A 27,461-nucleotide genomic window follows, 5' to 3' on the forward strand; every position below is an offset into this window, starting at 1 on the left:
CCCGCTGATGTCAGATTCGCGGGGAGGGGGGGGAGGTCGGTCTCAAGAATGATCAGCAAATAGGATGGATGATTTTTCTTCGCAACGAACCGATACAGAGGAGAAAAACTCTCCCTTTTTCTTCAAACTGATCGAAAATATGAAAATCGGGGGGTGGGTGATGTTGTACATGGAAAGGTCACCCAATGGATCTGTCCTGAGAGCTGCCCCGCTGATGTTTCGGATCCGCCCTTCTCCGGATCGGGAGCTCTTTTTCCGGTAGCTCCTCCCATGTGCGTCCATTGCCGCTTCTCTTAGACGGGTACAGGAGAAAAGCAGAGAGATTCAGCAGATGACCCTTACATTTTGAGAGGTGGGGAGTACACGGTGCAGAACTAATATCTGGTGTAAGCGCTGGAGCTCCCTGCAGTGGACGTTAAGCATGACCACGATAAGAAAAGTTCCTCTTTGCTGGAGGAGAGTCTCGAATTTTCTTCTGCTTTTCCTTTGCGTAGGAGCGGTACGCATCTCGTTCCAAGACCGAAGAAGAAGAACAATGGATGAACGAGTGGGCCGACATTCCAGTCGAGAGGAGTTGGCTTGATGATAGCAGAGAAGATATGCCTTCATTTGAATAAATTCCCCCATCAATCAAGTAGCAGAGACGGCAAGAGAGAAAAGAGAAATCATCAAGAGCGTCCTCCTCCTGTCGCCTCAATTGCAACGTTATCCTCTCTGTCTTTTCTCGCACCTTTCCACCGAAGCTAGTAGTCTCCCTGTCACGACGGTTCTCCTCATCCTACACTGTTCGGAGGGCGCACTGTGTTTCGAATCAGCTTCATGTGAGATAAGCTGTGACTCTGCTGCTGCCTATGCGAAGAGATAAAAGAGCGAGGGTGCAACACACAGTGGTTCGCTGCTTCAGCGCAGCTTGGAAAGCTGCAAGTCTTCGAGGCGGATAATGACTATTAGAAGGAAGCTCGTTTACGCCTTTATACTAGAAGCACTTCATCTTTCCTGTCCCGAGTCATCCACGGTTTCCTTATCAAGACCCACTGGAAATGACTCAAATGACAGGCGAAGTCCGTATGACCCTTTCCGTCGGATCCGGACTGAACGCGTTCCACGAGACCCGTTGAGAAAGCCGACTGGCGAAGCAGCATCAAACGCGACGAGTCTGCAACCTGTTGTTAACTAGCTTCAAAAGCGGGGGTGTTGTGAATGGCCGAAGTTGCAAATACGTCACACGAAGAGACTACAACCTCGGTTTCTACAATTGTTCTGCGTCTAACTGTTACCGTGAGAGGTTTCTTGGACTTATGTTTTGTCTTCTCTACCGGGGCTTACGGTCTAGTAGCATGCACTATCTTCTCTAAGCGGTTCCAGTCATAGTCCGGCTTCCGCGTGAAGTTCTTCCGAAGACACGCTGAAGCTGTAGCTCTTTCTGACCGTGAAACAAACGAACAAGCAGCTCCCTGGTAAGGGTGATCGGCCTATCGTGATGACTGAGCCACACCAACGTCATCTGTGATCGCGAACACGCCCGTAGAAAAATAGACCCGAAGACAGCTGAGAGTACCTCTTCTACCTATAACCACCCGTGTGCATTTCTCCCCGGGGCACTGATGCGATGCCAACAAGCCAGCTTGAACTGGGAAGTTCTCTTTTTCTTGGTTAGACAAGACAAGATTCCCCCTCCCAAACCGAGCATTGCCGGTCGCCACCTGGTAGGAATGTAAGGATTTAAACACGGCAGGATCGTTGGCTTACAAATCGAAATGCCAACGCACACGGAAAACGAACGACTGATCAACCTTCGGTGTTCACGCACATGGCTCTTTTCATTCATATCACGGCACTGTCGGTCTGTGACCTTCAGTGAAGTTCCTGTGCATTCCTGGAAGCTTCTTCTTGTAATAGATGTTTTCTTTTTAACTCTCTACACCACTACTACGACATGCCGCGCCTCGTATCAACTGTGAGACCATTAGTTACTTCGATCCACGAGAAAAAGGAATATCACGTATAGAAACAAACTGAAGAGCGGTAACGTCGTGATAGCCCCGTTGTTGTCCATCGCTGCATTCTTGATCATCAGAGAACAGCCAAATTTCGAGAGCACAACTCTTGATCTAGCCCCGGTAAAGGCTCTTTGCGGGTGATCTTCAGACTGTGAGAATCACTACGACCTCACATACCTTCAAAGCTGACATCGCAATCCCTGACTTTCCTCACAGTCGCTATCTAGCATGACGCTCCTGCGGAGGTGACTTTTACCCATATGAAGAGTGCTTCGGCTGTAGTTAACATCTCTACATTATGAGTGACGGAATCAAAACTGCTTTCAAGTTGAGTGTCCTCGGTGTTGAACGGCTAGCTGGCTACTAAAGGATAAAAAGCATACTTCTCTCTCATGGGTGGGCGGTAAGCAAGACAAGCCCTACAGTTCTCGAGTGTCATCCAACTACAAGTAGTAGACCACCTGCTGCTTCCCCCCTACAAAAAGGGTTGAGGGGTCGAGGAACCCCCAAAACGGGGATTCCGAGGAACAGACAAAAAGCGAGCATCCCATCCCTCTGTACGGGAAGGTATTCGCATGCGCCGCAGCACCATGTGGCGAACCCCCCCCCGCCCCTCCCCCTGTGATCGCACAAGACGCGATAGTGAACGATACCATTTAAGGTACTGCCGGTATATCGGTGTCAGTGTCCACTTCCACTTCAACTCCTGAACTCGTGCGTAGTAAAGGCTTAGCCTCTGTGTCTCCTCCTTCTTCCTTTGCGGTCCCTGAGAACAACACCATGCGACCCGACCACATCTTTCGAAGCTCCTCGGCAAAGTAAAGTGAGAAGTGCACGCCACCGAAGTACGTGTCTTCCCTCCTCGATCGCACGGGAATGAAGATACCGAGGACAGGTATCCTAGGGTTGTTCTAGCACGTCATCCCAACACATGAAGAGGGTGGCTGATGTGTTGCCTATCGGAAGCCTTGTGCAGCCCAAGCGAACCACTAAAGAAGAGCGTGCTTATTCTCCCAGAAAAGAAATTTTTATAAAGAGTTCTTCACAGAAATGTGTAGGACATGTAAGCGAGAGACTCCTCTGTCCCAAAGTGGAAAGATGCAGCTTCCCCCCCCCCCCNNGTCCGCATCATCTTGCGGTGGAAAACATATACGTATGGATATAGGCTGATATGCATATATATAGCCGGTAAAAAAACAACAAAACTCTGTCTGTCCATACACTCTAAACTACGATAGAGTGTATGGTACACTCTGAGAACAGCAGAAAAGAGAAAGACACACACCTTCACTATATTGAAGGATGTACGCAAAGAGGATGAGTAAGACGATGAGATCACCTTTACCTCCACCAGACACCATACGCGTCATCCACGAGAAGACTCCTTGAAATTCGTTTGCGACAGAAGGAGTGTATGTGCCTCTGATTTAAGTAAAAGAGTTTGGCTAATATGTGGTACATATATACGTTTTTTTAAGCTCTCTATTTCCACCACTACGGCTTCTCATCACTGTTATCATGGGTCAGAAGAACGACGATCATAAGACAAGAGAATAGTAAGTAAATAATTCTATTGTTCCAATGAAAAGCACTCTCCCCCCTGTCGAAGAAGGAAGAGAAACGTTGGCTACACCTACGCGTGAAGAACAAATTCCAAACCGGTCTCTATCTACTAGAGATACACAGAAATCTGTCGTGTGGGGGACTTCGTAAGTACGAGGGACTCCTGAGAAATGCCTTTCCCTTTGTCTCGGTACAAACAGCTTAGAGGTCATGATCATGAGCTGTCTATACAGGGGTACACCCATCTATCTACTCGAATACTCCACACACGTATCTCATCATTGCAACGCTCCTCTGCCTTCTCTCGAAGTCCTCCCTTGCGGAGTCCTTCTCCGATCTTATCCATCATCCCGGGAAACTTCCGAGTGACACGAGTAACTAACTAACTTGTGTCTGTCCTTCTATATCTACTTCTTCTGCAAGCGAAAGAGCCAGGAGGGTCAGCACCCTCCGAGGAAGCCACGTCCTCCTACTCTAGCTCGATTTCAGCACTGATTGCTCCTCGACCTATCATTCATCCATCTATAATCTTCTCTTCACAACAGACTACCGCCACTATATCCACATACGCATATGTATGTATACAGGTACGTATGTCTGTAAGTATGAATGAGACGAACTGCCTAAGACGTGAAGAACAGGCAAAGCTGAGAGTCGACAAGAACTTTCTGATGAGAAATAGGACTTTATGATCGATCATAAAGAAATCCCGACAGGCGAGAGAGCGACAACCACCCGAGTTTCTCACTCCTCCCCCCACGGTGCATGTGGGGAATCTGTCGTGTACATACCGCTGGCAGAATCTGAACGTTTCTCTTGTTCTTCCTTAAGCTGATAGAAGGATTTCATCTCTGCTCCGTTGCCACCAATTCCAACGACTGTAACATGCAGCAGCGCAGACAATGAAGAAGAACGATAAGAGACCGCCAGAGAATCAAACGATCGAACTTCACTTTGGCTCGGTGACAAGGAAGCTCCCTTTTCAAAGTGAGGACACGAAATGCAGAAGAAAGGTTTCTACCATATGCACCCGATAATTAGACATCTAATACGCTGGTCTTTCCTTACATCATCCCATACGAGAGGCTTAGTGATGTGTGAGGAAGATCACGGAGAGAAAGCAATAACCTCAGATGTCACTCCATCGAAATATAGATAAAGAAGTTGAAGCTAGATTACAGATAGATAGATAAAGATAGACAGATTAAAGATAGATAGATAGAGAAAGATACATATACAGATAAAGAGGGATAGATAAACAAGCTACTGACGAGGAAGTAGGGAAAAAGAAGTACAGACGAAAGTGAAAGACGAACCACCAAGGTGCCGATATCCTGCGTAACGAGACACCACGGCTACTGCGCACCAACAAAGGCGAAGAAAATGTTCGAGGAACCCGTGAAATACAAAGATGTTTGAGAGATTCGGGAGGAACGGAGCCGCCGTGACAACATCAGAGGAGAGAGACAGAACGGACAGAAACAAGAGCAAGAAGACGACCGAGGCGAAGGAATCACGAAAAATAAAGGGCAAGATGAATAGCTGACCGCTGTATGCTTATGATGACGATGAAATCTCTTCCACTGGGTATCTCTATCTACAATGAAGAATGCCGTACATACTCGAAGCTCAGAGCGAAAGCATTGCAGGTATTCAAGACAAAGCCAGTATGAAGAACAGATAAATATAGCACAGTCACGCTTAAGTTTGACGAGAGTCATAACCCCCGGAGACACGTTCGTTCTCCCTTTTCTTTTGCTACTTGCTTGATAAAGCCGTTCGACAACCACAGTGGTAGCAAGGAAGTAAGAAACATAGATAGGTTAGGATACACAGATAGATTGAAAAGCATAGACAGATAGATAAAGAGACTTACTCCATGTGTAGCTCAAGATCAAGGAGGCGAAGTAAGGTCTGCACAGAGGAAACAGAAAGAAGGTAGGCAACTCAAGAATACTAAGAGAGAACATCAAGATGCCTGAGAAGATCTACACTGTCTAGCTCTGAAGCCATGAGACACCGTTTTCATGGAGATACGCACCACCTTAAGGTTTGCTATCCGTTTCGCTTCATTTATCTGTTTGCTAGCTGCCTGCCTGCGATAACACAGGTATGAGTGAGCCCCCACTACTACTGGCGTTTGTTCCACCTCCTGGGGGGAACATGAAGAATAGAAAGCCATAGCAAACGAAGGAATGAGATGGTGTATGTCGGACGTGTCGGAGTACTGCAGGCTCATATGTGTCAATTATATTATATATTATCATCTCCTCCACGCGGTTTCTGTCGCTACCGTCTCTTACTCTATCCAGCTCAGCGGGGAGTTGCGCTGAAGGATACCCCGGTCTGGATAGAATCGGAAGAGGAGAGGCTATCTACTAAAAAGACATTACAAGTAATCTGTAAGCTGTGCCTCCCGGATGAAAGAAAGGACATAACGTGAGACACACAGAAAAGAGCAGAACTCAGAGTAAGAAGATATACCTGTCTATAAACGTATCAATAGATCAAGATACAAAGACACGTGTTCAGATTGGAGATAGACAAATGAAGATAGTTAGATAAAGATAGATAGATAAAAAATAGATAGATAGATAGATAGGTAGATAGATAGATACGGAAGGTATGTCGGTACGGTCACGGCGTGTTTTCTGACTCAGAGTTTGTAAAGGCTGTGATCACCCCACCCCCACTGAGGAGAATGCCCTCCTCCTCTTCCTCTGCATCCAGCCTCTTTCTTCTTCCTTTATCTCACCCCAGGATAGCTTGCCAGCCATAGAGAACGAAGGGAAAGACCGTGGAAAACTGTTCAAGCACAGAGGACAGGAACAAGTTATGCAGAATGACTGTGGCTTCCCCGAGATGCCTCACCTCACTCATATCAAAGCTTTGATGTGTATAGAATAAGATCAAGTCTCACTCCGGAATATTCGTCATCTGCCGCATGCACAGCTACTCTCGATATTACACGTAAGCACCAGACCCATTAGAAATTCTAGAGCCAATAGTCAGCAGGGCAAGATAATAGACTCTCTTGTCTCCCCATGTAAGTAGGTACGTCACACGTCCGTACTCTCTCCAGTATCTGAGGCTGGAGAGAGAGGAAGCCATGGCTGCCTATACGTATACAACCCCACTCTGTGAATGTACTCAGCAGAAAGGCTTTCATAGAGGGAACGAGAGAGAGAAAGGAGGAAGGAATAAAGGGGTCTAGCTGTCTGCTGATAGACTAAAGACATAGACTAGGGGTGAGTTTTACTAACGATTCGATCATTGAGCTGTCAAGCATAGATAAACAACTTCTTTCCGTACAAGAAACACCCGTGCTAAGGATCGAGTTTACATTGTCCTCCGCCCCCCGACCCCGTCGGTCCCGTCCCTACTAACTCCACCTCCCAGTGATCATCATAGGTAAGCTGTATGCACAGCGGAGCTCTATCTGTCTCTTGACCTCGGCCTCTTTCCGCCAATGAACTTACCGGATAAAACCAAGTGATATAGAGAGAATTGATGAGGACAATACTCGCAAGGAAAAGAACGAAATCGACAATGAAGTTTATCATGTTCACTGCTAGGAAGGTGTACAGGGCCCATGACTTCTTCGTCCACACGCCATAGATCCCGATGCCCGTGACTACGAAATCTAAAAGACCTGAGAAAGAAAAGAAGAAAGCCACAGTGTCACGTGTGTCAAGAGCATGATGATCATGACACATATCCGGAGTCGACCAGAATCTCTACATACATACATAGAAAGGTGCTAGAGAGCCACCGCTGGAAAGATAGACGAGAAGCAAATCACTCATGTGTAGGTGAGGAAGCAAGCTGTCAAGGGGAAGGCACCTTTCAGGGGTGTATCTAAGAGAAGAGCCCCTCTCATACAAAACATACCAACCAGGCAGAAACCCTCCTTTGGCCATCTACGCATTAGCTACCTAGCATCCGTGAGCTCTCTATCATCAACGAGCCATAGGATGAAAAGTAGAAAGGGAGCACCTCCATACACGAAGCGAGAAGAAAAGCGACAAGAATCGTCTCACACAGGGACGTATGTATATCGTAAATTTGTATACATACGTCCCCCTGTGGGGAAAGCATGTCCAGCATCTCCCAAGTTGGAGTTGAGAGAAGAGACAAAAGAAATGAGAACAACGCATAAATGGACCAGACACCCAGAGCTCCCTTCCACACATGTAATCCAACACACGCATTCCTTTTGTCAAGAGGATCGGGCAGTTTGGGAAGGGGGAGAAGACGGAAGAATAAGGAACTAAAAAGTGAATGAAGAATCATCCAGGAGATCTGCTTGGTAGCTTTTCGGGTGTAGAGAGGTCATCTCCTACCTCGAATAGCCGTAAGCACAAAGGCAGTTTTCCACAGAGTCGCAAAAGACTTTTCAAGGACATCGTAGTAATAGTTTCCACCTGACTCCACGCCTGCGTCAGCAGCTATCAAGCGAAGACTTAGGAGAATTTCATCAATATACTTCTTTGCCGAAGTGAAGTAAGATCCAGCAATAAACTCAAAGACAGCTATGAGACAGCCTGCACGCAAACAGGTAGGAAGAGGGGGACGGGAAGAAGAGGAGAGAAGGCGCCGTGAAGAAAGGAGAACAACAGTAAAAGCGTTTAATCTTGATGGCTGATAGACTCTTGTATGTTTTAGTGAAGGGGACGCCGGTAGAAAGGCGGAAGACGAGAGGGAAAAACGATGTACACCAGAGACCCAGGGGGGAAGAGAAAGAACTGAAGATGGACACGAGAACACGAGAGTATGCAGAATGGAGTATCAATGCATGTTGAACTGAATCTTGTCTTGCGTGTAGGCGAGAAGGAGGGAGAAACCAAGTGGACCTACCGTGCCATTCGAATCTGTTACACAAGCACAATGAAGATGTTGATGTGGCGAAGAGAATGGCTGAGTTCGCTCTTCACAACAAGGATTCCTATATGACTGCCCCTCCTACTATTGACGCATCGGATACAACTGAAAAACAGGGGGAGAGACAGGCGTGGAATAGGCCCGAGTCATGCACTGCTCAACCTGTCTGTCCATCTATTATCTATCTGTCTTTGGTCTACCTATTTATCTGCCTCCGAGGCACCTGGTCGACAGAAGAACCCTCTTTTTGCCTGGAAAGGAGAATCTAACTCCTCATCCCAACACGAAGTGCAGGAAGGCATAAGTAAAGACACAAACCCCGGGTGGCAATGATGGAGAGAGGAGTTCCTTAGAAGGACGCCTAGTGTTGAAGGCGGGACCGACCGACTTGCTCGACCTGAAGCACTCTGCCTCTAACAACGGACTGCCGATAGGACGTGGAAAGAGCAGAACGTGAGTCTGTTCGTGTAAAGACAGCATGCCAGAGACAAGTATCCATGTGTGGCGAGGAGAAAACACTGACGCGGTCCCCCTCGAAACTTACAAACAACGATCCAGACGACCATAAAGGTTCGAAGGGACATGCACCCGAAGGCGGACTTCTGACCGCCTACGCAGCGGCCCACAATCCCGCACATACTGAAGGCTAATCGGAAAAGGACCGGATGAACTTATTATACAGGGGAAAGAAGTCTGAATGAAGGGAAAAATGATGAAAGATAACGATGCAAACGGGAGAACTTCGGAGACCGTGGAAGGATACTGTTTCCCCAGAGAATCGTTCCTCGGTGGCAACGATATACGCAGGCGCTCATCCTCGTACGGCAAAAACTTGGATTCTAGCGGACAATAAACGAAAGGAGTAATTCAGGAAGAAAGTGACTGCTTTGCAGGAAAAGAAAACAATGGGAGACGCGTCGATGCTCCGCCGTGAGTTAGTCTGGCAGGACCATGGCCCGGAGCGAGCCCGAGACACTGACCGGCAGGGAGTACACAAAAGGACGGAGAAACAGAAGGGAGAAAAGGAAAAGGACCAAGTCTGTCTTGAAAGAAGAGAATCCTGTGCGGTATACGTGTATCGTACAGTAAAAAGCGAGCCACAATACGACCCCGGGCAGCGCACAGAACGCTGGGAGCATCGACGGGGCTTCCTGGTGATTCTCGTTGCTAGCCAGAGCTAACACGGGCTTGCTTGCTGGAGGGTCGGTGCTGCTTCTGCGGACTGCATGACTTGGGTTCTTCTTCTTCATGCTAATGAAGCCGCAATCCACGCCGAAACAAGTAGATCGATAAACAAGAATGTGGCGGGAAACCCCTGAAAGTGAGCCAGGGACAAAGGAAACGGGAAGAAGTCTACAGCAAAGAGCGCCCTCTTGAAGTGACCCGGAGAGGCAGGCTCACCGCGTGTAGGTGAGTACTGGGTGAGTGCAGAGAAGCATATACGAGAAGTAATACAATCCAACTATAGGAGGGTAGATCTTAGCTCCTGTTGTCCATGCTTTCGTGTAGGTTCTACTCTCTACCTCTCTGACCCTTTCATGCCTCAAGAAGGCTGTCCCAAGAGCTTTCAATGGTACCCTGCCTTCCTTCTCCTACTAATTCCATACACACCCGGCGTTGGCGACCTGGGATCGCCACCGTTTGTTTCGGAACATAAGCCGAATCCAGTATGAGTTCACGTGCCTCGTGTTAGAAGTAGTGAGTGAGCTTACCAGCGACAAACATTAGGTACTAGAAGCAGACGTATGTACAGATTGTCAGAGCGAATAGCAGCCAGCGGATGTCAGGGAGTTTACCCTTATGGTTAGGAACATTTTCTTGGACCCGTTCTCTTAACTCTTATGTCCAGCAGAGCCTTGGCAGCATGTGAAGCCTCTTACTGACTCACGATAGCCTTCTCGCTTCGTCGTCGTCTTCTCGTTAACCCGAATCCGTCCCCTTCTTGCTAACGGCTCTCTTCTCTTCCTCGTTAAGCCAATCTAAAACTCCGATCGCCTTTGAGCCTCTACTGGCTTACTACGTCTATCTCAAGCTCATTCTTTCCTCCTTGTTCAGTTCTTGACCCTTCAGTCTCGCCCATCGCTCTCCTCCCCCTACACCCGTACCATGCTGGTATTGACCCAAGCGTGAGGAGTGACTTAAGCGCTTGTCTTGTGTATTGTGTTGATTCTTACGCTTCCATCTTCCTTTTGACACTAAGTTCCCGGTTTTACTTCTTCATTAACAGACTGGCCTCGTACTTCCTTCTAGTTGTTCACATCCGGCCGTCGCGTCTTCTTTCCGTGCTGGTGTCATTCAAAAAATTTCCGTTTTGACCCGAGCAGAACGGGCTTTTAGAACAAGTTCATCTCTAAAATCCCTCCCCATACAACTCCCTCTTTCACTCTTCAGTCTGCTTACTGTCTTTGTTTTCTGCTCCGGGCACGCTTTCCTTCGTGCATACACCCGACTCAGATCAGCAACGAAACGAACGCGCCGCCTGCTTTTTCTTGGTAGACTTGCCGTACAGCCGGTTCTCTTCCCACTACTAACATACTTCTGACTTTCTTTTCAAAATTGAGAAGATTCACCTTCGTCGTTTCATTCTCTCTGGTTCCCGTACCTTCGCAGATGCCCGTCGTATTCGCACCTTAGTCGGTTTTCCTTTGTAGTTGTCGTCTCTCGCCTTTCCGCGAATTCTCCTTCTTGTCAGTCTAGATTTTTTGGGGTGCCTTCCTATCCACTTTCCTCCTCTCTCGTTCTTTCTACTTGATCTTTCTTCGAGTCACTAGCGGACTTCCGTCTCTTTCTCTTGTGGTGGTGGCGGATGTGGAATGGAAAGAAGGAGGTTTGAAGGCTGCAGGTGAAGATGGGACGAAAGCTTTTCCTTTCATGATCTCCTCTCTTACCTTTCTTCACTCAGGAAAGACTTAAGAGCCACCAAGTGCCGCTTATTCTCAGGTTTAGAGATTCTGTTATCCCTTAGCAGGTGCACAGAACGACAAAGAGCACGTTGTTTCTTTCATACATAGGAAAGTTCACGTCTTTCTTGGTATTCTTGCCATCTGCATAATCTGCGAGTTTCTGACTAGAGAAACAGAGAACATTCAGCAAACCTGCTGTCTCCTTTCTATTCTTCTGTACGGACTGAGGGGGAAGACTTTCAATCTTTTCTCTCCTTTCTTGAGATTGGATTCACTCGATTCCTCATGCTTTCGTTTCTTACTTCCTGCATGCATTGTCGATCGTATTTTATATCTGTTCTCCGGAGAGCATCTTCTTTCAGATAAACCTCTGCAGTTTATCATCCCTCGTGTGAGAAGCAACAAAGAAGGAAGAAGAGGACAAGAAAACTCTTTTCTCATGAAGCTTGTCTAAGTGAATAGAGAGATCGATAGAGAGAAAGAGAAGAATCAGGCGTGCGTGGAACAAAGGTTTGAGACTCTCTGTTTTTCTCTTTGTTAAGAGAGATGATGTCCGTATACTCTCCATCTCTACCCTGCTCTGACCCCTTAGATGATGAAGGTCTGTTACATTTAGAAGATGAAGAAGATGAAGAGGATGGTGGCTTTCTTATGACCTCAGGGTGTGGGAGGGGCGGCGCAGAGAGAGAAGGAGGGATGGGATACTCGCAAGCCAGTGGTATCGTGGCTAGTAATAGTCATTCTTCTTCCAAAGATCAACCTTTTGACAGGATGATGATAGACACAGGAGAAGGTGAAGATGAAAGTCTCAGTACGTATGTTGGGATGTATGGAAAGAATTCCCAGCAGATCAAGTTGTCTTCTGGACAACGGGGAGTGTATCTACACCAGGAAGGAGAAGGGGGGGGGATGATCATAGGGAGAGATAACATGAGTGTAGATGATGAAAATGCCTATGGAAATCCTTCTAATGGTGTATATACACCAGATAAGAAGACTGTTCTTACTTCAGATCAGAATCCCTCAGCAAATCACTACTTCAATGAGGCCTCGTCTTCTCCCTCAACTTTGTTAGTAGGAGGAAAAGGAGAAGGAAGTCTCTACGATGAGAAGAAATCTTCACGTGGAGGAGGAGTATCTCTTCTGAGTCCCTCTACTCCTCCTGCTTCCTCTTCTTATCGTAGTCAGAATAACATAGGGACAAAGCTTTCATCTTCCTTCATGAAGAAAACATCAGGCGGAGCTCGAGGAGGAAGAAGCTCGTTCCTTGACTTCGATGGAGGTGCTCCGATGCAGGTTATTACAGGATACGAAACGTTATGTATGGACAGTTTTTCTTCTACGACAACAACTACTACTACTACTACAACAGAAGGAAGAGCCCAAGGAGGCCTAGTCTCAACCGGGATAGAATCATCAGCGTCATCAACCTCGTCAATCCCTCCCTCTGAGGTGTATGTACACCCGAAGAAGGGCAGTTCCGATAAGTTGGATCGAGATGAGGGAGGACATCCGTTTGAAGAAGAAAAACAATCACCAGTAGATACGGCTTTCCTTTCCAGTGGGGGGAGAGGAGGAGATGAAGGAGAAGAGGGGCTGATCGATGTGTCATTTGCCAGTCCCCAGATTTCTCCCTCATCAGCCGGTAAACAGAGAGGCTTCCAGTCTAGACGAGGAAGTGAGAGAAGCCTTAGCATAGGCCAGTCATATCAAATCCCTACAGAAGAGGAGGAAGAAGAGCACGATGAAGACGGAAATCATTTCTTCTCATCATCTCGTGGGTCGACATCTTTCTCTTCCTCTGCTGCTAAGCTTACACCTCCTCCTGTCTCTTCTTTTCCTTTTGATAGGAGTAGAGAAGGAGATGATGACAAAAAGAGTTTTTCGGATGGCTTTCGAGGAATTCAAGGGGAACGTGAAACCCAAACAAGAATGACCTTTTCTTCTGGAAATGGATATATATCTCCTCGTGACCGTGATTCTTCTTCTGCTTCAGACTGTATGTACACCTCAACACACTCTCCATCTTCTCGCTCACCTTCATTCAATGGCCTCAACCTTCATCATGTCGTGACAGAGGAGCTTGAACACATTGCGTCGCGGGGAGGGGAATCGGCATCTTTGAATGAGAAGGAGACGTCGCTTAGGTCTTCTTCTACACCCACCATCTCTCTATTCCAGAAAAGCGGCGCTTCACGAAACTCGGGAGGTTTCGATCGTCATTCTAAGTCATCTCCCTTTAGGAGTCCTTCTCCCGCTTCTTGTGAAGATCCTGAGTATGGATATGAGAATCAGACAAGTGTAAGCAATCATCAGAGGAGCACCCTCCTAGGAGGGGTGGATGAAGAAGGAAAGAGGGAGCACCAGAGAAGTCTCTTGCAGAAGACTTCGAAAAAGAGAGGTGGAGAAGAAGAAGGTCGACAACAAAGGACAGGATTCTCTTTAGTACAGAAAGGGGGATCTTTTCTACCCTTTTCTCTATCTTTCGGAGGAGGACGGGATAGTCTTTCCGATTCTTTTTCTTCATCTTCACCGTCTTTAGTTCAATGGAAAGAAGTCTTAAGTATTGTCGCGAATCGGCTTTACTATTCTAAGTATACAGCCTATCTCTACGCTTTTGTCTTCATTGTCAACGCGTGGGTCTTAGTACGTTGCTTAACTCTCTCGGCTGTTGATCTGCCGGTCGTTGTAGCCGAGGTCTTCGTCACGACTATGCTTCTCTTTGAAGTTCTTTTGCGAGCTCTTGTTGTGGTAAGAAAGAGAGACTTCACGATCTCCTGGCTAAGCAAGGGTCTTCACATCGATGGACTGGAGATACACACTCCTTCTCTCTTATGTATCTACGTGATGGGAGGTGGAAAGCTTCAGTTCGTGGCTGGGTGTATCTGATTGTCCCTTTCCTGGTCGTGTCTTTCCATCTGTAGAGATGCTTACATCCTCCTCTCGTCCTTTCTTTCTTTCATTCATCATCCTGCTTTCGAATTCCTATCATTCTTCTCTCCTATTGCCGGGGCACCTTGTTTGTCTGATAGACAAGAGAGGATCGATGGTAACGGGAGCAAGTAGAATGCATGAAAAGGAAAGAGTTGACAGATAGCTAGACATCACGTCTACATCACATGACGTATACTAATAATGAATAAGACACCACTTTCTTATCTATACATATAGATTTGCCGACTCGCTTCGCGTGAGTGTGTTTACCTTTCTTTCTCAAGATTTTACACGGGAAAAGAAGAGAAGAGGATTCTTGTGTATTCTTTACTTGTATGGTTTTCTCCATGCAGGGCCAAGGCTTCTTCTCTCGCTTTGAGAATCTCTTCGATATAGGAGTAACAGTCCTTTGCGTTGCTCTTCTCTTTGTTAGTGATGATCTCTGGGGGAGCTCTCAAGTAACAGGGGCGCGTGCTCGTCCACCCCCTGAAGAGGTCGATGACATCTTTAGACAGTCTCTCACTGCCTTCCGATTCTCGACACAGCTTCTACGTATGGTTACCATTGCTTTACATCAGAAGAGATCAAGGGTACGTAAGACACAACAAGAAGAAGAAACATGATGAAGAGTGAATGAAGAGTTCTTTATCGATGGATGCATCAAAAGCGATCATAGTTGACAACTCACCTGGAGAGGGGAAGGGACGAGAGGTCTGTACATACATAGGGCGGTCGCCTTTGTTACTGTGCGAGGTGGTAAGGTGGTTCGCTCTGAGTCCTCTCTCTTTCGTAGATGTGTAGACAAGAAGAAGAAAAGAATCCAGCTGGTCATGACTAGTGTATGGATGACGGAAGTCCTTACAGGAGAAGGCGGCGTGTTATCGTACAACCTGCCGGGAGCATCGATTTTGCTCCAGGGCGTGTATGTAGAGACATGTAGGCTTTTTATATCAGTTTAGCTCACGTCGCCACTCCGATCGTCCGTATAGGGAGTGAGTGATAGGAAGACGACACGCATATCGAGATCAGTGTATACTCAAGCCATGCTGATACAAATGACATATATAATACGTGTCCAGTACGCAGATATGTCTTACCTATATACATACATAGACTTGACATAGGTGAACAGGTATACCTGTATGTATTCCGCATGTGTAGATGTATGTATGTGTGTGTGTATAGATTTACGGGTATCTTCATTCCGCGTAAGCATGGTCATCACAACTCTAGTGACTACCTTAGCACCTCTGAAGAGTTTTTTCTCCCCCTTGTCTCCTTGGCGGCAATAGCCGAGGACGTGAGCAAGCTGTATGTGTACCTCCTGGCTTCTATGAGGAGGCATAAACATAATATGGGGGGTATCCGTGGTCTCTTGAGAGAAGAGATAGCGAGAGATTAACTTCGTTGGCAGAGAGATTGAATGGCGAGCCTAGAAGTAGACGGGAAAGTCTTGTGTTTGGTGCATGGGTAGTTCAGATCCGTTCTTTCTCTCTGCGTTTGTACAGCTACCCGAAGACGACGTTGATTTCTCTTATCTCGAAGCCCAAGCTCGACGCACCTACGATGATGGACTGTGAATGCATGCGTCTCTAGCTTTCGCATCTCTCTCGAGATCTGGATACTTCATTAGCGGAGAGTTCGCCTTGAGTGCTGTATCATGTAGTGAAAGGAGGAGCAGGCGCAGTCTCCTTTGCATGTGTGTGGATAGCGAGAAGAGAACTTCGCGTAGAGGTGTTTCTATTCTCCGATCAGATGATACCTAGACGTGTTTTATCTTGCCCTTTGGCAAGCATACACAGGAATCATCATATGATCCGAGTGGTGGACCTCTACCGGTTCTCTCGGAAGAGGTGAATGAATGTCTTCACACGAATAGCTGTACAGGGAGGGAGGGTGGGAGGGATAGTTACCATGTAGAGACACGGGTACGTGTATCTCAGCCTTTGTGAAAAGTAGTATGTGTTATACGAGGTATCCCCAGAATCACACCTAAGGGATTCCTTGCTCTAGACGTTTGGACAGATCTCTTCTTGAATGACATGCATTGGTTGCCACACGCACTTCCGCTCCTTTCTCTGGTGTCTCCCAGCCAACTCGCAAGGGTTTTGGTGGGTCATCCAGTGATAGGGATCCGCTCTCATTCTTCTTCTTTCTCTGGTACTCTGTGACCGCCCTGACTCTTGTGACGTCTTTACGAGAGACAATAGGCAGACCACACATGGTCTTTTTATCTGGAGAGGAGAGTGATGAACCTACCCTGGAAGAGGTCCGACTAAGGCCTTGGCTCTTCGCCTGCTTCCTCGTTATTCTACAGACAGGCTAGTAGTCACCCGTTCAGTGATGTGGTTGTTTTTCACGGGAGAAGGAAAAAAGGCCAAGAAAAGGATGAGGAAAAGGAAGAGAGGTTCTCTCTCAGCCATCTTCTCTCGCAATGTTGCGGCCTGCTAAACTCTTATCCTCTCTATGTTCATTGAAGTCAATCTCTGTAAAGTCGAAAAGTTTATATGGAGTGATGATGTGGTCAGATGAAAATCATTCTTTTCTTCCCGCTTAGGAGACAGGACGTATGGAGAGAAGTTACTTGTTGGAGCGCAAGAAGAGCGAAGGCCAGTAGTCTTCTATAGGGTTTTGTAAACATTTTTCTCTTTTGTTCGCGAAAGCCTTCTTCACCGAAAACACGTCTCAACGAACGGAAGAAAAAAAGGGTTCTAAGAAGAAAGGAAGTTGAAGATTCGCCTTTGATTCTTAGTCTGTAGGACTCCTGTCTACGGCAGTCCTCCCTCTGGTTGCTCAGAAAGGGAAAAGACGGATATGTTTTTGTTTTCTTTCTTCTTTGTGAATCAAATTGTCTTTCCCGCTCTGTCTTTTTTTTCTTGAGTTCGCACCCGCTCAGTTTTTCTCCGTCAAACACTCGGCGTTGTCTAGACAAGCGAATCTTTCGCGTGTATCTTTTTCTGCTTTTCTCTAGTCAGGCAAGGACGTCCGTAGCTATGTTTTGACATTGTGAGTGGTGATAATTCTCTTAGTTCGACTCCCAGGAGTGAGGCAGCAGGTAGGGAGGTTGTTTGGTGTACCTGCTGCTGCTGTCTCTATGGAACATGATTGACGCGTGAAGAGTTGCCGCGGTGTATCTTTTTTCCATACACTGTCGTTCTTTGGTCTTTTTGGACGGGTGGGTTTCGGGAGGCGATTTGTCTTTCTTCCTGAGCTCCTGCACCCCGTTTTTCCGTTCGCGGAAGTATCAAAGAAGCCTGTCAGATTGGAAAATCAATAGATTGAGTTTAGACGAAACAGGACTTCGGGCAGAGGGGTAGGGGCCGCGCCCTGCATCCCCGTTCGAAGCCGTTTTTCTCTTCATGAGAACACGGCATGTTTTTTATCTTTCTCTCGGTATTACTTCAAAATCGAAACTGCTTTAAACAGAAGGTAGAGACGTGATACGACAAAGGGGGCTGAGATTCAGATCTGCTGAGAGCCTTCTGGTGTTACAGAAGATTGGAAGCCCTCATTCGTCTGTGCGACGTTTGTCACGGTCGAAAAAGGAGGAGCCAAGACACTAGATGGATGAACTGAATTGAAGCCGAGGCGTGGGTTGGTGGTCAGTGGATTTCCTTTTTTTCATCCAGTCATCCATTACGGTAACATTAGAGCTAGGGAGAGTGCACGCGGTTCGGGTCTTCTGCGGATGAGGCTCTCCGAAACGGCACCGAAATGTTAACTGGATGTGAGTGACACTTGCTGAGATGTCTCCTCTCGGATACCGCCGGACAGACGCTCACGCCTTTTGTACACGTTAGGCTGAACGTCGTCGTGTCGCTAGTCCGGGCGCGGCAGCTGTCCATAGGAATGAAGGATATATATGGCCCGTAAAGCGTATTCCGAGCGAGATTCTCTGGAGATCAATTCCGGTTCTCTGTTCTCCATCGTGGCGGAATCAAACTGTCGTGACAGAAGTGTCAGTGCAAAGACCCTTTCCAGCCTGCCCGGAGCACATATCAACTGACACACTTTGGCTTGGAGTGCGGAGCAAATTTAGTGGAGTGCTCGCTAGATGTATGTGGCAAGAAACATGATGAAGGAACACTCGCGGGTCCGGTACCAACTCGCTAGGTCGCTTGTCGTTAAAGAAGAAAGGGAGTTCGTCCTAGACAGTACTCTTGAGCGAACAGTAATGCAGCCTGCTGAACCTCGGTGGCCGGGCGTTGGATCTGGTTAAACGTACATTGCCGGCTTAGGAGCAGCAACGCCACCGAGCAACCTTGGGCATAGTAAGAGACGGCCTGTCCTGAAGAGAGTCAAACCTGTATCTATTTGTCTATCTGCCTGTCTGTCTACAACAGCATGGTGACAGGCTAGACGAACATTTCCTCAGCGTGTGCATCTGTTGACAACACACAGATAACCTACCGCCTTTGGGCAGTGAGGTTTGAAAAAGATGACTACAAAAGAAGTTTTACTAGTCTGTAGCGCAACCTGCCTTTCCCAAGAACTTGATCCCGCGATGAGAAAGCTACACCAAAGGTATATAAGCCATGTGCTGCTGAGAGGTCACAGCACATGTGTCTATGCCAACAGCGGTAGACGACTGCGTCAGCCGTTGCATCTCCTCAATGTACACCCGTCTTTTCTGCGACTTTAGCAAGGAGTTCTTCAGCAGCAGAAGACACAGATGTCTTCAACTTGTGCGAGCACGGTGCTGGTACAACTTTCCACACGCTTGATACATCGGTTGGGCGAGATATCTCTTTGAGAGTGTCTTTATTCCTTGCCCTTAGCACAGACCTCCAAATGTCTTTGAACAGCATATCAGACGCCCGAGCGAATCGTCTTCTCTGCTGTCGGAATGCTGAGAAGAGCCGACACGCGCAGAAAGACAAAGAAACAACATAGGAGTTTGACTACGAGGTCTACCACCTCCCTAGCCGTCTCCGTCTGCGAGCATGAATATACTCAAAAAGAAGCAAGAGGAGGCGCACTGTTCTAGCGCACTGGAAGAGCAGAAAAGATCTCAACAACAGTCGAGTTGTGGAGAGGTTTCCACTGAACCTCCTCGAGAGAGAGGCGAACTATCGTGTCTATCCAGGTCACGCTACGGCTTTCTGTTTGGCTACGTAGCCGCTTCCAGATCATTCGTTGACACCTCTTAGGAGAACGAGACACCGAAATGTGTGGGTCTCCAAGGTAGAGGCAACTCCTCTCTACTCCTTGTTAGCTCTTCGCTTGCCCCTTCAGGGAGGCAGGAGAACTATCAAGAGCTGCCATGACTCAGTGAAATATAATTCGTAGCGAACTAGCATCAAAGACTAACCAGCATTCCTAGCGAGAGCTTCCTTCAGCTCTGTTCTCTCGGCCATAACTCCACGGTGATATGCCCAATATGCATCCTCATCAAACGACTCCATCGCGGCTTCTACTTCATCCTGAAAGATCTCAACGAAGCGATCTGCCGTCAGAGGTCTCAGCAATCGCTTTGCCTCCTTTTCTTTCCTTCTTTTAATCAGTTCCTCGAGGTAAGCATCCAGTTCATCTCGATTTTCCTCAGACTGCTGACTCGCTTGTGTTTCATGCTCGTCAGGATCCTCAGAAGGAGACGAGTGAGATGTGTCGTCCCCTTCTTGGTCTTCCTGGGGAGGGGCTACGTTCTGAGAAATCACCAGACTTTCGAAGCGTGCTGATGCCTGCTCACGCGTTAGTTCTACAGAAATAAGAGATACAGGAGAGACCGCGGAACAGAAGGCGCACCTGATGAGAACTGAAGGACTCGAGTCTGCTGAGAACTGGCGACAAGGAACGAACGTCGGTCCCCTGGTAATGGGCTCTATAGATAGATAGATAGATAGAACTGCATTCATGAACACACAGAAGTATCCTTTCCCTCCTGTTGACAGTGATGCAGTACCACAAGGAACCACTTGGGGCAAGACATTCACTATGGGACTTCGCAGCGTCGTTTCCTGACAGTTTTGGAAGAGAACCTACTAAATCAGGATGTATCGAGAGGACTAGTACATCGAAAAGGAGTAGACAACTAAGCGAGTGGGAGTGTCGGTAGCACAAATTGCATGAGTTCCTATACAGAAGTGCATGTATGGATACATCTCGTTAAGATGCGGAACGAACGAACTGCGAAAGGTACTCCGGCGTACCATCATTGCCGTCAGAAAAGAATCTCCAAAGGACGTGAAGCACGGCTGGGTGAACACCTTGTTGATTGATCTCCTTATTAACGCGCCTTTGCATCGTTAAGCGAGGAATATCTTCAGGGGGAGGTAACGACCATTTGCGAGCCCGTGCGGGAAGAAGAGCTTCACCATCTTTTTTCTTTGCCTCTCGTCGTTGCTCAGTCTGCCAGCAAGACTCCGTAAACTATCCCAGATATGTGAATATATATATATATATATATGTACGTATATATAGTTGCGTACATACATATAGTGCACATATACATACATACGAAGCCACATCCCTTTATAGGCATATACGCAAGCCTGTACATGTGTCTATCGCTAACATGTCCTTTCTTGTATCTCCGTACTTGTACGAGCGGGGTCCATCGGCTCATCTCATCACCATCGGCAGGAGTCGTCTCTCACGTCCCTGTGGTATTGAGCATCCTGTACGGGTGGTATGACGCGGTTCTGTCTCTCTCAAGTAGTAGCTCTACGAGATATTGTGACTGCGATCATAATGCCCTGACTAGGCTCCGAGCAAGTCTCGTACAGACGCACAGACCTGCACGTCGCGACGAATTCGGGACTACGACAAGGGGAGAGGAAAGTAGCGAGTTGTTCTTGAACGAAAATACTTCGTCTACGACATAGAGAAAGCAGAAAAAGCTTAGATCGAAGAGTTTTCGTCGTGGAACGAAACACCAGGAGGAGCGACAGACTCGTGCGACCCTTCATTCCCATGCATGTAGTTGAGGGAGAACCGAAGTATCGACACGTAAGAGACAACTCCACGAGGGGATATCTTATTTCGATTGTCAGTCATCTTAAGCTTTGAGCACCTAAGCCTTCCCTATCCGAAGGCATCTAAACGAGAAGAATGACGAAGCAAGATAGTCTAGCCAGGGACTATCCTCCCACTTACACGGAGGCGGCGAAATTCTTCTTCCTCTATGATCTTCAAATCCCTTACAACGGTCCAACCTGAAGAAATGTGAGACAAGAATAAGAAAAAAGAAGCTCAGATTCACAGTCACAGTGGCTTCATTTGATGAAGAAAACAAGCCAAGAAAACATAACAGAGATGGATGTATGCCCGACAAAAGATGAAGCAGACAGCAGAAACTGCAAGAAAACCATCACACGTTTAGGGTTACAACTAGTCCATCCACCTTTCATTCTATCTCATTCATAACTCCTTCTTTTAGCCGCCTAAGCCGCACTTCTCCCGCCTGCGCATGAATGAGGAATGTCCCTGCTACAACAGAAAACTCCAAGGTAAAAAGCAAGAAGAAGAAGAAGCTTCGTGTGCTTGTCTTTCAGTCCTCCTCGAATGGATCAAAGACGTTTCTGATACGCCTTTCCCCTGTGACTTCTTATCGTCTGCTTTTCGAGGTTTCGGGTGAAGAGATAAGAAGGCGATTGCGGGGGACGGGAGATCTTCGATGTCCGTCGTCCTTCCTTCCTTCGTTTGTTCTCTGTTGTGTCGATGCAAAACAACATAGAGCTGAAAGGGCGTACGTACACATACCTAGACGTAATACGAGAAAGAAGGGAAAGTGAAGGAAAATGTTGTGACTTCTGTTCAAGTCATCATCCAGCCATGCCTACACGGAGAGTAAGAAGGTAAGAGGTAGCTATCTCTTCATCGGAGAGAAGGCCGAAGTAGAACCAGAAGAGAGGCCGATGTGACTTGCGAATCGAGAGCGGAGTTTCTCTTTCCGCGAAACAGCGACCAGCTTACTAGGAGTCATATGATGGATGATCGTTCACGGAATACGCGCCTATGCTTGATCAGAGAGTGTCAGAGGAGAAGAATCAAAGATGGGCAACGAGAGAGAGTAAAGAAACATATATGTCAGCAAGTCTATGGATCTACATACAGCAGTATTTGAAAACGCCTATAAGGACTTCATCTGATGCATTCTTCAGTAGAGACCTCTAGAAGGAGGCTTTGACGTGGAGGAAGTCTTTCTTACTTACATTTCCAGCAGAGGCCATCAAAGTGTTCAAACTCAGAGCTATTTACAGGGGCTAAGAAGTTCCAGTCTCTCTCAATTCGCTTCTTAAACTCATTCTCAGTAATACTCAGTCGCCTGAACGTGAGAAGACGAGCAGCCTCACAGGAGAAAAAACAGAGACATTCCGACATAAACCTTTCCGGGTAGCGATTGAAGTTGTACTGCCAGCTAGTCCAAGTCATGGGACAGCAGCTAACAAAGAGAGAGGGCATCGGGGGAATCGTAAGCTCCAGTGGACTTGTCCACCCGCGATCTCATCGTCAACTCCTCGCCTTGTGTATGTCTCGGAAACTATGAAAGGACTGACTCGTGAACAGATCTCTCCGATAGATCCTCACTGAACAGGCGAGAACACAGGAGCGACAAGCAGATTTATGGTATGGTGACTGGATTCTCTTCGTGGCCTAAGCTTTCCTCACGCCAAAAGCGGGGGAAAGTCGGTGCTCCTGATCACATTCATGTGACGTGAGAGACGAGTCTCCCCGGAAGCTCCTTGTTGTTCTTCGACGAAACGAAAGTAAGCCGTTCCGGTCTGCATTTGAAGGGGAAGAGCTACACCTTCAATACATTCGAGTATAAAAAACTAGGCAACATCTACACATGTTACTATATCTAGTTGTAGGTGTCATGCAGGCATACTCACGTATACTATAGACAGACTATCTCTACCATCCATTGTCCGAAACAGTCCCATTAAGAGGGTGATGCTGCGTCCTCGGTAGTGTGTGTAGGTAGTACAGCTGGCAGGAGAACGTTTGTCCCAAATGAATTTCGTACAGGTATGACGTTACATCCACAGGTATGAAAACCACTTCAAGATCAGCAGGAGATCACCCTCTCCCCTCCTTTTACCGTCCAAATCCTTTGAAAAGTCTCTCAATGAAAATCTTGCATGTGGCTGGCTCTGCGGTGTATGGCCAGTTTGGATTTCCAAGGCGTCCAAACGTCTTGTAGAGTTCCCATTGAAGGGGAGGAATCTAGGAAAGATCAGTACCACAAGGAAAGAAAAACGAACCAGAAAGAGCTGACGCGACATCTACGACCATCCCAAGAATGAGAGCTCGAAACTTTCAAATACGGAAGGAAGACAGGGAAGAAGGCTGGAGGCTTTGTTCAAGACTCCTGCCTGGTTTCAGTTTCGTGAGGAAAGGAAAAAAACGCCTATAGAGAAGCTCGATAGAAAGGTCTAAAGAGACTTCGGTGTTGTGTGTATAAGGTGGAGAGTTTAAGGCACTGCACTAGTAAACTAAAAACCGAAAGAACCTACATGTTAGCTTGACAACTGTCATCTATGTCGTGGGCTCGCATGCATTGGGCAAGAGAACACACAAAGGTGCCGCTGGGAGGAACAAACAGGCGAATCTTCTCTGGGGGAGATGTACTCCAGGCACAAAGACACACGGGGGTCCTCCTTCATTCTCTCGAAGAAGGAACCCCCCCTCTTGTCTTCTTTCCCGATTCACCCCTAGTCTTAGGCTGGCCGGGGCCGCCCGGGCAGCAACTGTCATCCCCGGCGTCATCCGTCATCTCCGGCAGAGACCACGTATCCTTCAGACACGAGTGCAGGAGTTATGGCCATGTGTTTCTTGGGATGTCGACAAAAGGAATGTGTTGACGAATGGTTTACGGGTGGGAAGAAGAATCTGAAAAAGAGGAAAGTGGCGTACAGGCGGTAACATGATTGGACACCCAGGTAGTCTGAATCTACCTATCTATCTGTATGCATGCGCATAGCTCAAACCAAAAAACACAGGCGAAGGTTCGCTGGTAACACCCGTCTCTCCCTCCATGGGAAGGATGACGCGCTAGAGAAGGCGACGTAGGTAGGTAGGCACGCGGGGGAGGAGAAGAGCGCACACTGCTATACAGAAGCAGCTGACCCGTCTCTCCACTAGAAGGATCCTGCCTACTCTTAGGCTGTCCCTACACATTCTATTCCCACTCACCATAAAGGATCTAGAATCTTCTGTATACCTGCGAGTCTGAAACCATTCGCACTGGGACAGACTCGTGATCACTCAACATGAAGCATAGTATCCAGCCATTTCGTAGAGGCCGGGAACACCTCACCGAGTGTATAGACATGAGCAAGCAGTAGTGCTGTCTACTTACAAGGCCGTGAGGTAGGTCTCTTCCATCCAGATTGTCCTTGGTCAGTTCACTGAACAAGTCTTCCTGGCGCTGCCTGCCACCTTTAGACGACGTTCTTTTAAGAGGGATTTGAAGCTTCTCTTCTCCCTTTTTTTTCTTTTTATCCTCCGCCTTCGAGCCTTTCTTTAGCGTTGCGCTCTTCTTATCAGTTCCCTTCGGCCGACTCGCTCCTGCCCGAGTCGGTCCCTTCTTCTGTTGAGCTCGACCTTTCCCTGCCCCCCAGAGGGCAGTAGAAAAGGATGACTCCACCCATCGTGCGAGGTTCACTCCTGTTCTCAGCCCTTCCTGCCCCCTTTGGAACAAGACGTTCCCGAGTCCATTACGACCTGCTGCCGCACTGGTCGCCTCTCCCGTCTTAACAAAAGAATCTGTCGGGGTTCTTCCTGTAATACAAGATGCCACCCTCCTCCTGGATGGGGTGACGGGACGGAAGAGGCTGTAAATAGCCGAAGACTTTGTTTTCCTTTCCTGTGGTGAAGAAACGAAGCCGGCGCTTGATGTCTGCAACGGCAAATAAGAGGAGCTGTGGACATAACGTTGGGTCGCCCACCCAGGCATTCTAGTCATCGAATTGATGTAGTCCCGGCAGTCGTAGGGCCCCAGTGGATAAAGTTCAGGAGACTGTATCGATGGATAGATGCGAGACGTAAGGTAAGCAAAGCTGCGTTTCCTAAACCCATGAGGGAATAACCTTAGAAAATGTGATGCTTGTTCTGGCTCATTCCGCCATCCTGTACCTACAAGAACAGCAGATGTCTCTTTCCTTCTCGACAGAGAGAAAGGTCGTGAGTCGTCGTTGTTGCCTCCTAGGCGTAAGTGGATCGGAAGACTTCTCCTCCATTCTGCTCTTTTTTCAGCGAAGGAAAGGGACGAAAAGCAGAAGAGAGATCGTTGACCACGAAGACTGACAGAGAGTGTATTCTTTGTGCAGAAAAAGAACCCGGGGAAAGGAGAAGAATGATGGGGAGTTTCTCGGAGAAGTTCATGCACTTGAATCTCAATAGAAGTGGCGGAGCTTTTGGAGGTGCATACACAGCAGATAACCGCCGCCACAACCAAAAGAAGACGAAAAGAGGAGAAAATCAACCCAGAGAAAGAACATTTTGAAAAGGTAAAGAGAGAAGGGAGTAAACCGCCAGGAAAGAGTGAAAAGAAGCCTGGTTTCATCCAGGGAGAAGATTTTCTGCTGAGTGTCTGTTCTTGAGATGCCAGGACGGGCAATACAGCCGGTGGCATTTGGAGAACGAGAGAGAAAGAGGAAAAAGATCAAGAGTTTTGACGGCAAGATTCTGAGGACGCCTTGCTTTATCATACGCATGCGAATGGCGATCTGTGGAGCACACGGTAGTCGTTCCGTCCTGATGGCCATACCTATTGCGCGTTTCTCCTTGCTGAATCAGAGGCCGAGAAGAGGAAGCCATCATCGTAAGAGCATGGCTAGTGAGATTCCTTTCCTTAGAGCAAAAGGAAGGCCATGAACGCAATGATGTGACGCAGGGAATGTAGCTGGGCGACAAGCAATCGCCTACATGGTGAGAATAGAGAACAGCAGCAATACGCTGAAACAGTGAAGTGTCGACCAGAGAGTCACCGTAAACACACAAGCCAGGGCGCCAGGCGGCCAGTAAGGGGAAAAGATCTCTCGAGCTCTCATTGAACCTCCACCTTAGAATTTACCGGGACTTTTTAACCGAAAGTAGCCGAGAAACTGCTCCTCAGTAGCTCTGTCGCCGGTGATACTACGCGCAGGATTCTAGGGGCTGGCGGCTACTAGACTGAGGGAAGGTTGGACGGGAGAAAGTCCGGAGAAAAAGACATCCGCACACTTTGACAGCACTGCGATCTAAGCGGACCATCTTTCATTGCAAGAAATACGCGCGTAAAGGTGTACGAGTGTGTCCTTCTTTCTTCTCACATGGAGGAAGACATACTGTGGGAAGTGGAAAGGTCACCTCACGAGGAAGGAGGGAGGTGAGGGGCAAAACGCACCTGGCGCGTGGCCTTGCAGTCTCAGGCAGACGGGGCTGGATAAGACAGGAGTCCGATTAGCAAGCCGCAGAGACAACCGGCCGGGGGCTGCCGACTAGCCCGGGAACGAGCAGTCTTTGCACACCGGTCCGGCGGTAATGCGGAATCGATTCAATGAAGCCGTGGACGACGGAAGAAGCAGCTCTCCCTGTGGAGTAACTGGCACGTCTGGGGTTGCCCGAGACCAGCTACGGACGTCGCAAGACGTGTGCACATCTCAGAAGAGATCGTGTTTGGACATCCACGAGTTTTGCCGGCTTGAGGAGTCGAACTGCGAACATTTTCGGGGAGAGGAGAGAAAAGCGTCTGTTCAGGACAGCATGCGAGTGTGCAACGTCGACATTCAAAGGTGTAGGGAGATGAGTACTACAGTCGACAGGGGCGGGAGGCGAACCCCGAGGTCAGAGCAGGCAAGAAAACGAGCGAGGTCTTGGTGAATAACAAAAGGGGCTCAGCTCGGCGAGCTGCTACGAAGAGCGAACCAACGCAAGAGGGATGAGGAACAGAGATTCATGTCTCCGTTGTATCGTCAGCGCATGCGGCTCCGGGAACCGGTGCTGTCTTCCCGTGCTGCTGACTGCAGCCCCGGACCCCTGGACAACTTACAAGGACGCTCATCAGGAAAACGTACAGGAGCGAATTGTATTTCCCAGTCCTCACTTCAGCGTTCCATCTAGAATCCAAACAAAGGCTCCCGCTCTCGGCTGCCTAGCAGGTCCAGCGTACCGTAGTGTCTCTTACGGCACCGGGCATCCCAGAACCACTACACGCTACAGAGCTTTACCACTGTGGGCAGTAGTCTTGGCTGCC

General features: G+C 47.9%; 4 protein-coding genes across 4 annotated transcripts; 2 read left to right on the forward strand and 2 right to left on the reverse strand.

Annotated features, from left to right (window-relative positions):
* The first annotated feature begins 43 nt into the window (after positions 1–43).
* Positions 44–1,536, forward strand: CSUI_000939 (uncharacterized protein). The gene has a single exon (XM_068061145.1). The coding sequence runs from the start codon at positions 941–943 to the stop codon at positions 1,175–1,177; it is 237 nt and encodes a 78-aa protein (XP_067926871.1). The 5' UTR covers positions 44–940; the 3' UTR covers positions 1,178–1,536.
* Positions 1,537–1,620: 84 nt separating this feature from the next.
* On the reverse strand, positions 1,621–9,663 carry CSUI_000940 (uncharacterized protein). Its single transcript, XM_068061146.1, has 8 exons — positions 8,989–9,663; positions 7,907–8,107; positions 6,907–7,215; positions 6,319–6,368; positions 5,440–5,477; positions 4,355–4,441; positions 2,654–2,766; positions 1,621–1,703 (listed from the first exon to the last, which is right to left on the reverse strand). The coding sequence occupies exons 1-6, from the start codon at positions 9,080–9,082 to the stop codon at positions 4,390–4,392; spliced, it is 744 nt and encodes a 247-aa protein (XP_067926872.1). The 5' UTR covers positions 9,083–9,663; the 3' UTR covers positions 1,621–1,703; positions 2,654–2,766; positions 4,355–4,389.
* Positions 9,664–10,194: 531 nt separating this feature from the next.
* On the forward strand, positions 10,195–17,572 carry CSUI_000941 (uncharacterized protein). Its single transcript, XM_068061147.1, has 3 exons — positions 10,195–14,098; positions 14,635–14,871; positions 15,790–17,572. The coding sequence occupies exons 1-3, from the start codon at positions 11,894–11,896 to the stop codon at positions 15,859–15,861; spliced, it is 2,514 nt and encodes an 837-aa protein (XP_067926873.1). The 5' UTR covers positions 10,195–11,893; the 3' UTR covers positions 15,862–17,572.
* Positions 17,573–18,791: 1,219 nt separating this feature from the next.
* Positions 18,792–27,430, reverse strand: CSUI_000942 (uncharacterized protein). The gene is made up of 7 exons (XM_068061148.1): positions 24,585–27,430; positions 23,325–23,449; positions 22,435–22,547; positions 21,377–21,435; positions 20,431–20,629; positions 19,593–19,979; positions 18,792–19,130 (listed from the first exon to the last, which is right to left on the reverse strand). The coding sequence occupies exons 1-7, from the start codon at positions 25,857–25,859 to the stop codon at positions 18,892–18,894; spliced, it is 2,397 nt and encodes a 798-aa protein (XP_067926874.1). The 5' UTR covers positions 25,860–27,430; the 3' UTR covers positions 18,792–18,891.
* Positions 27,431–27,461: the final 31 nt, after the last annotated feature.

This window comes from Cystoisospora suis (genome assembly GCF_002600585.1).
Source record: "Cystoisospora suis strain Wien I chromosome Unknown contig_374, whole genome shotgun sequence".
In the NCBI taxonomy this organism is placed as follows: domain Eukaryota; phylum Apicomplexa; class Conoidasida; order Eucoccidiorida; family Sarcocystidae; genus Cystoisospora; species Cystoisospora suis.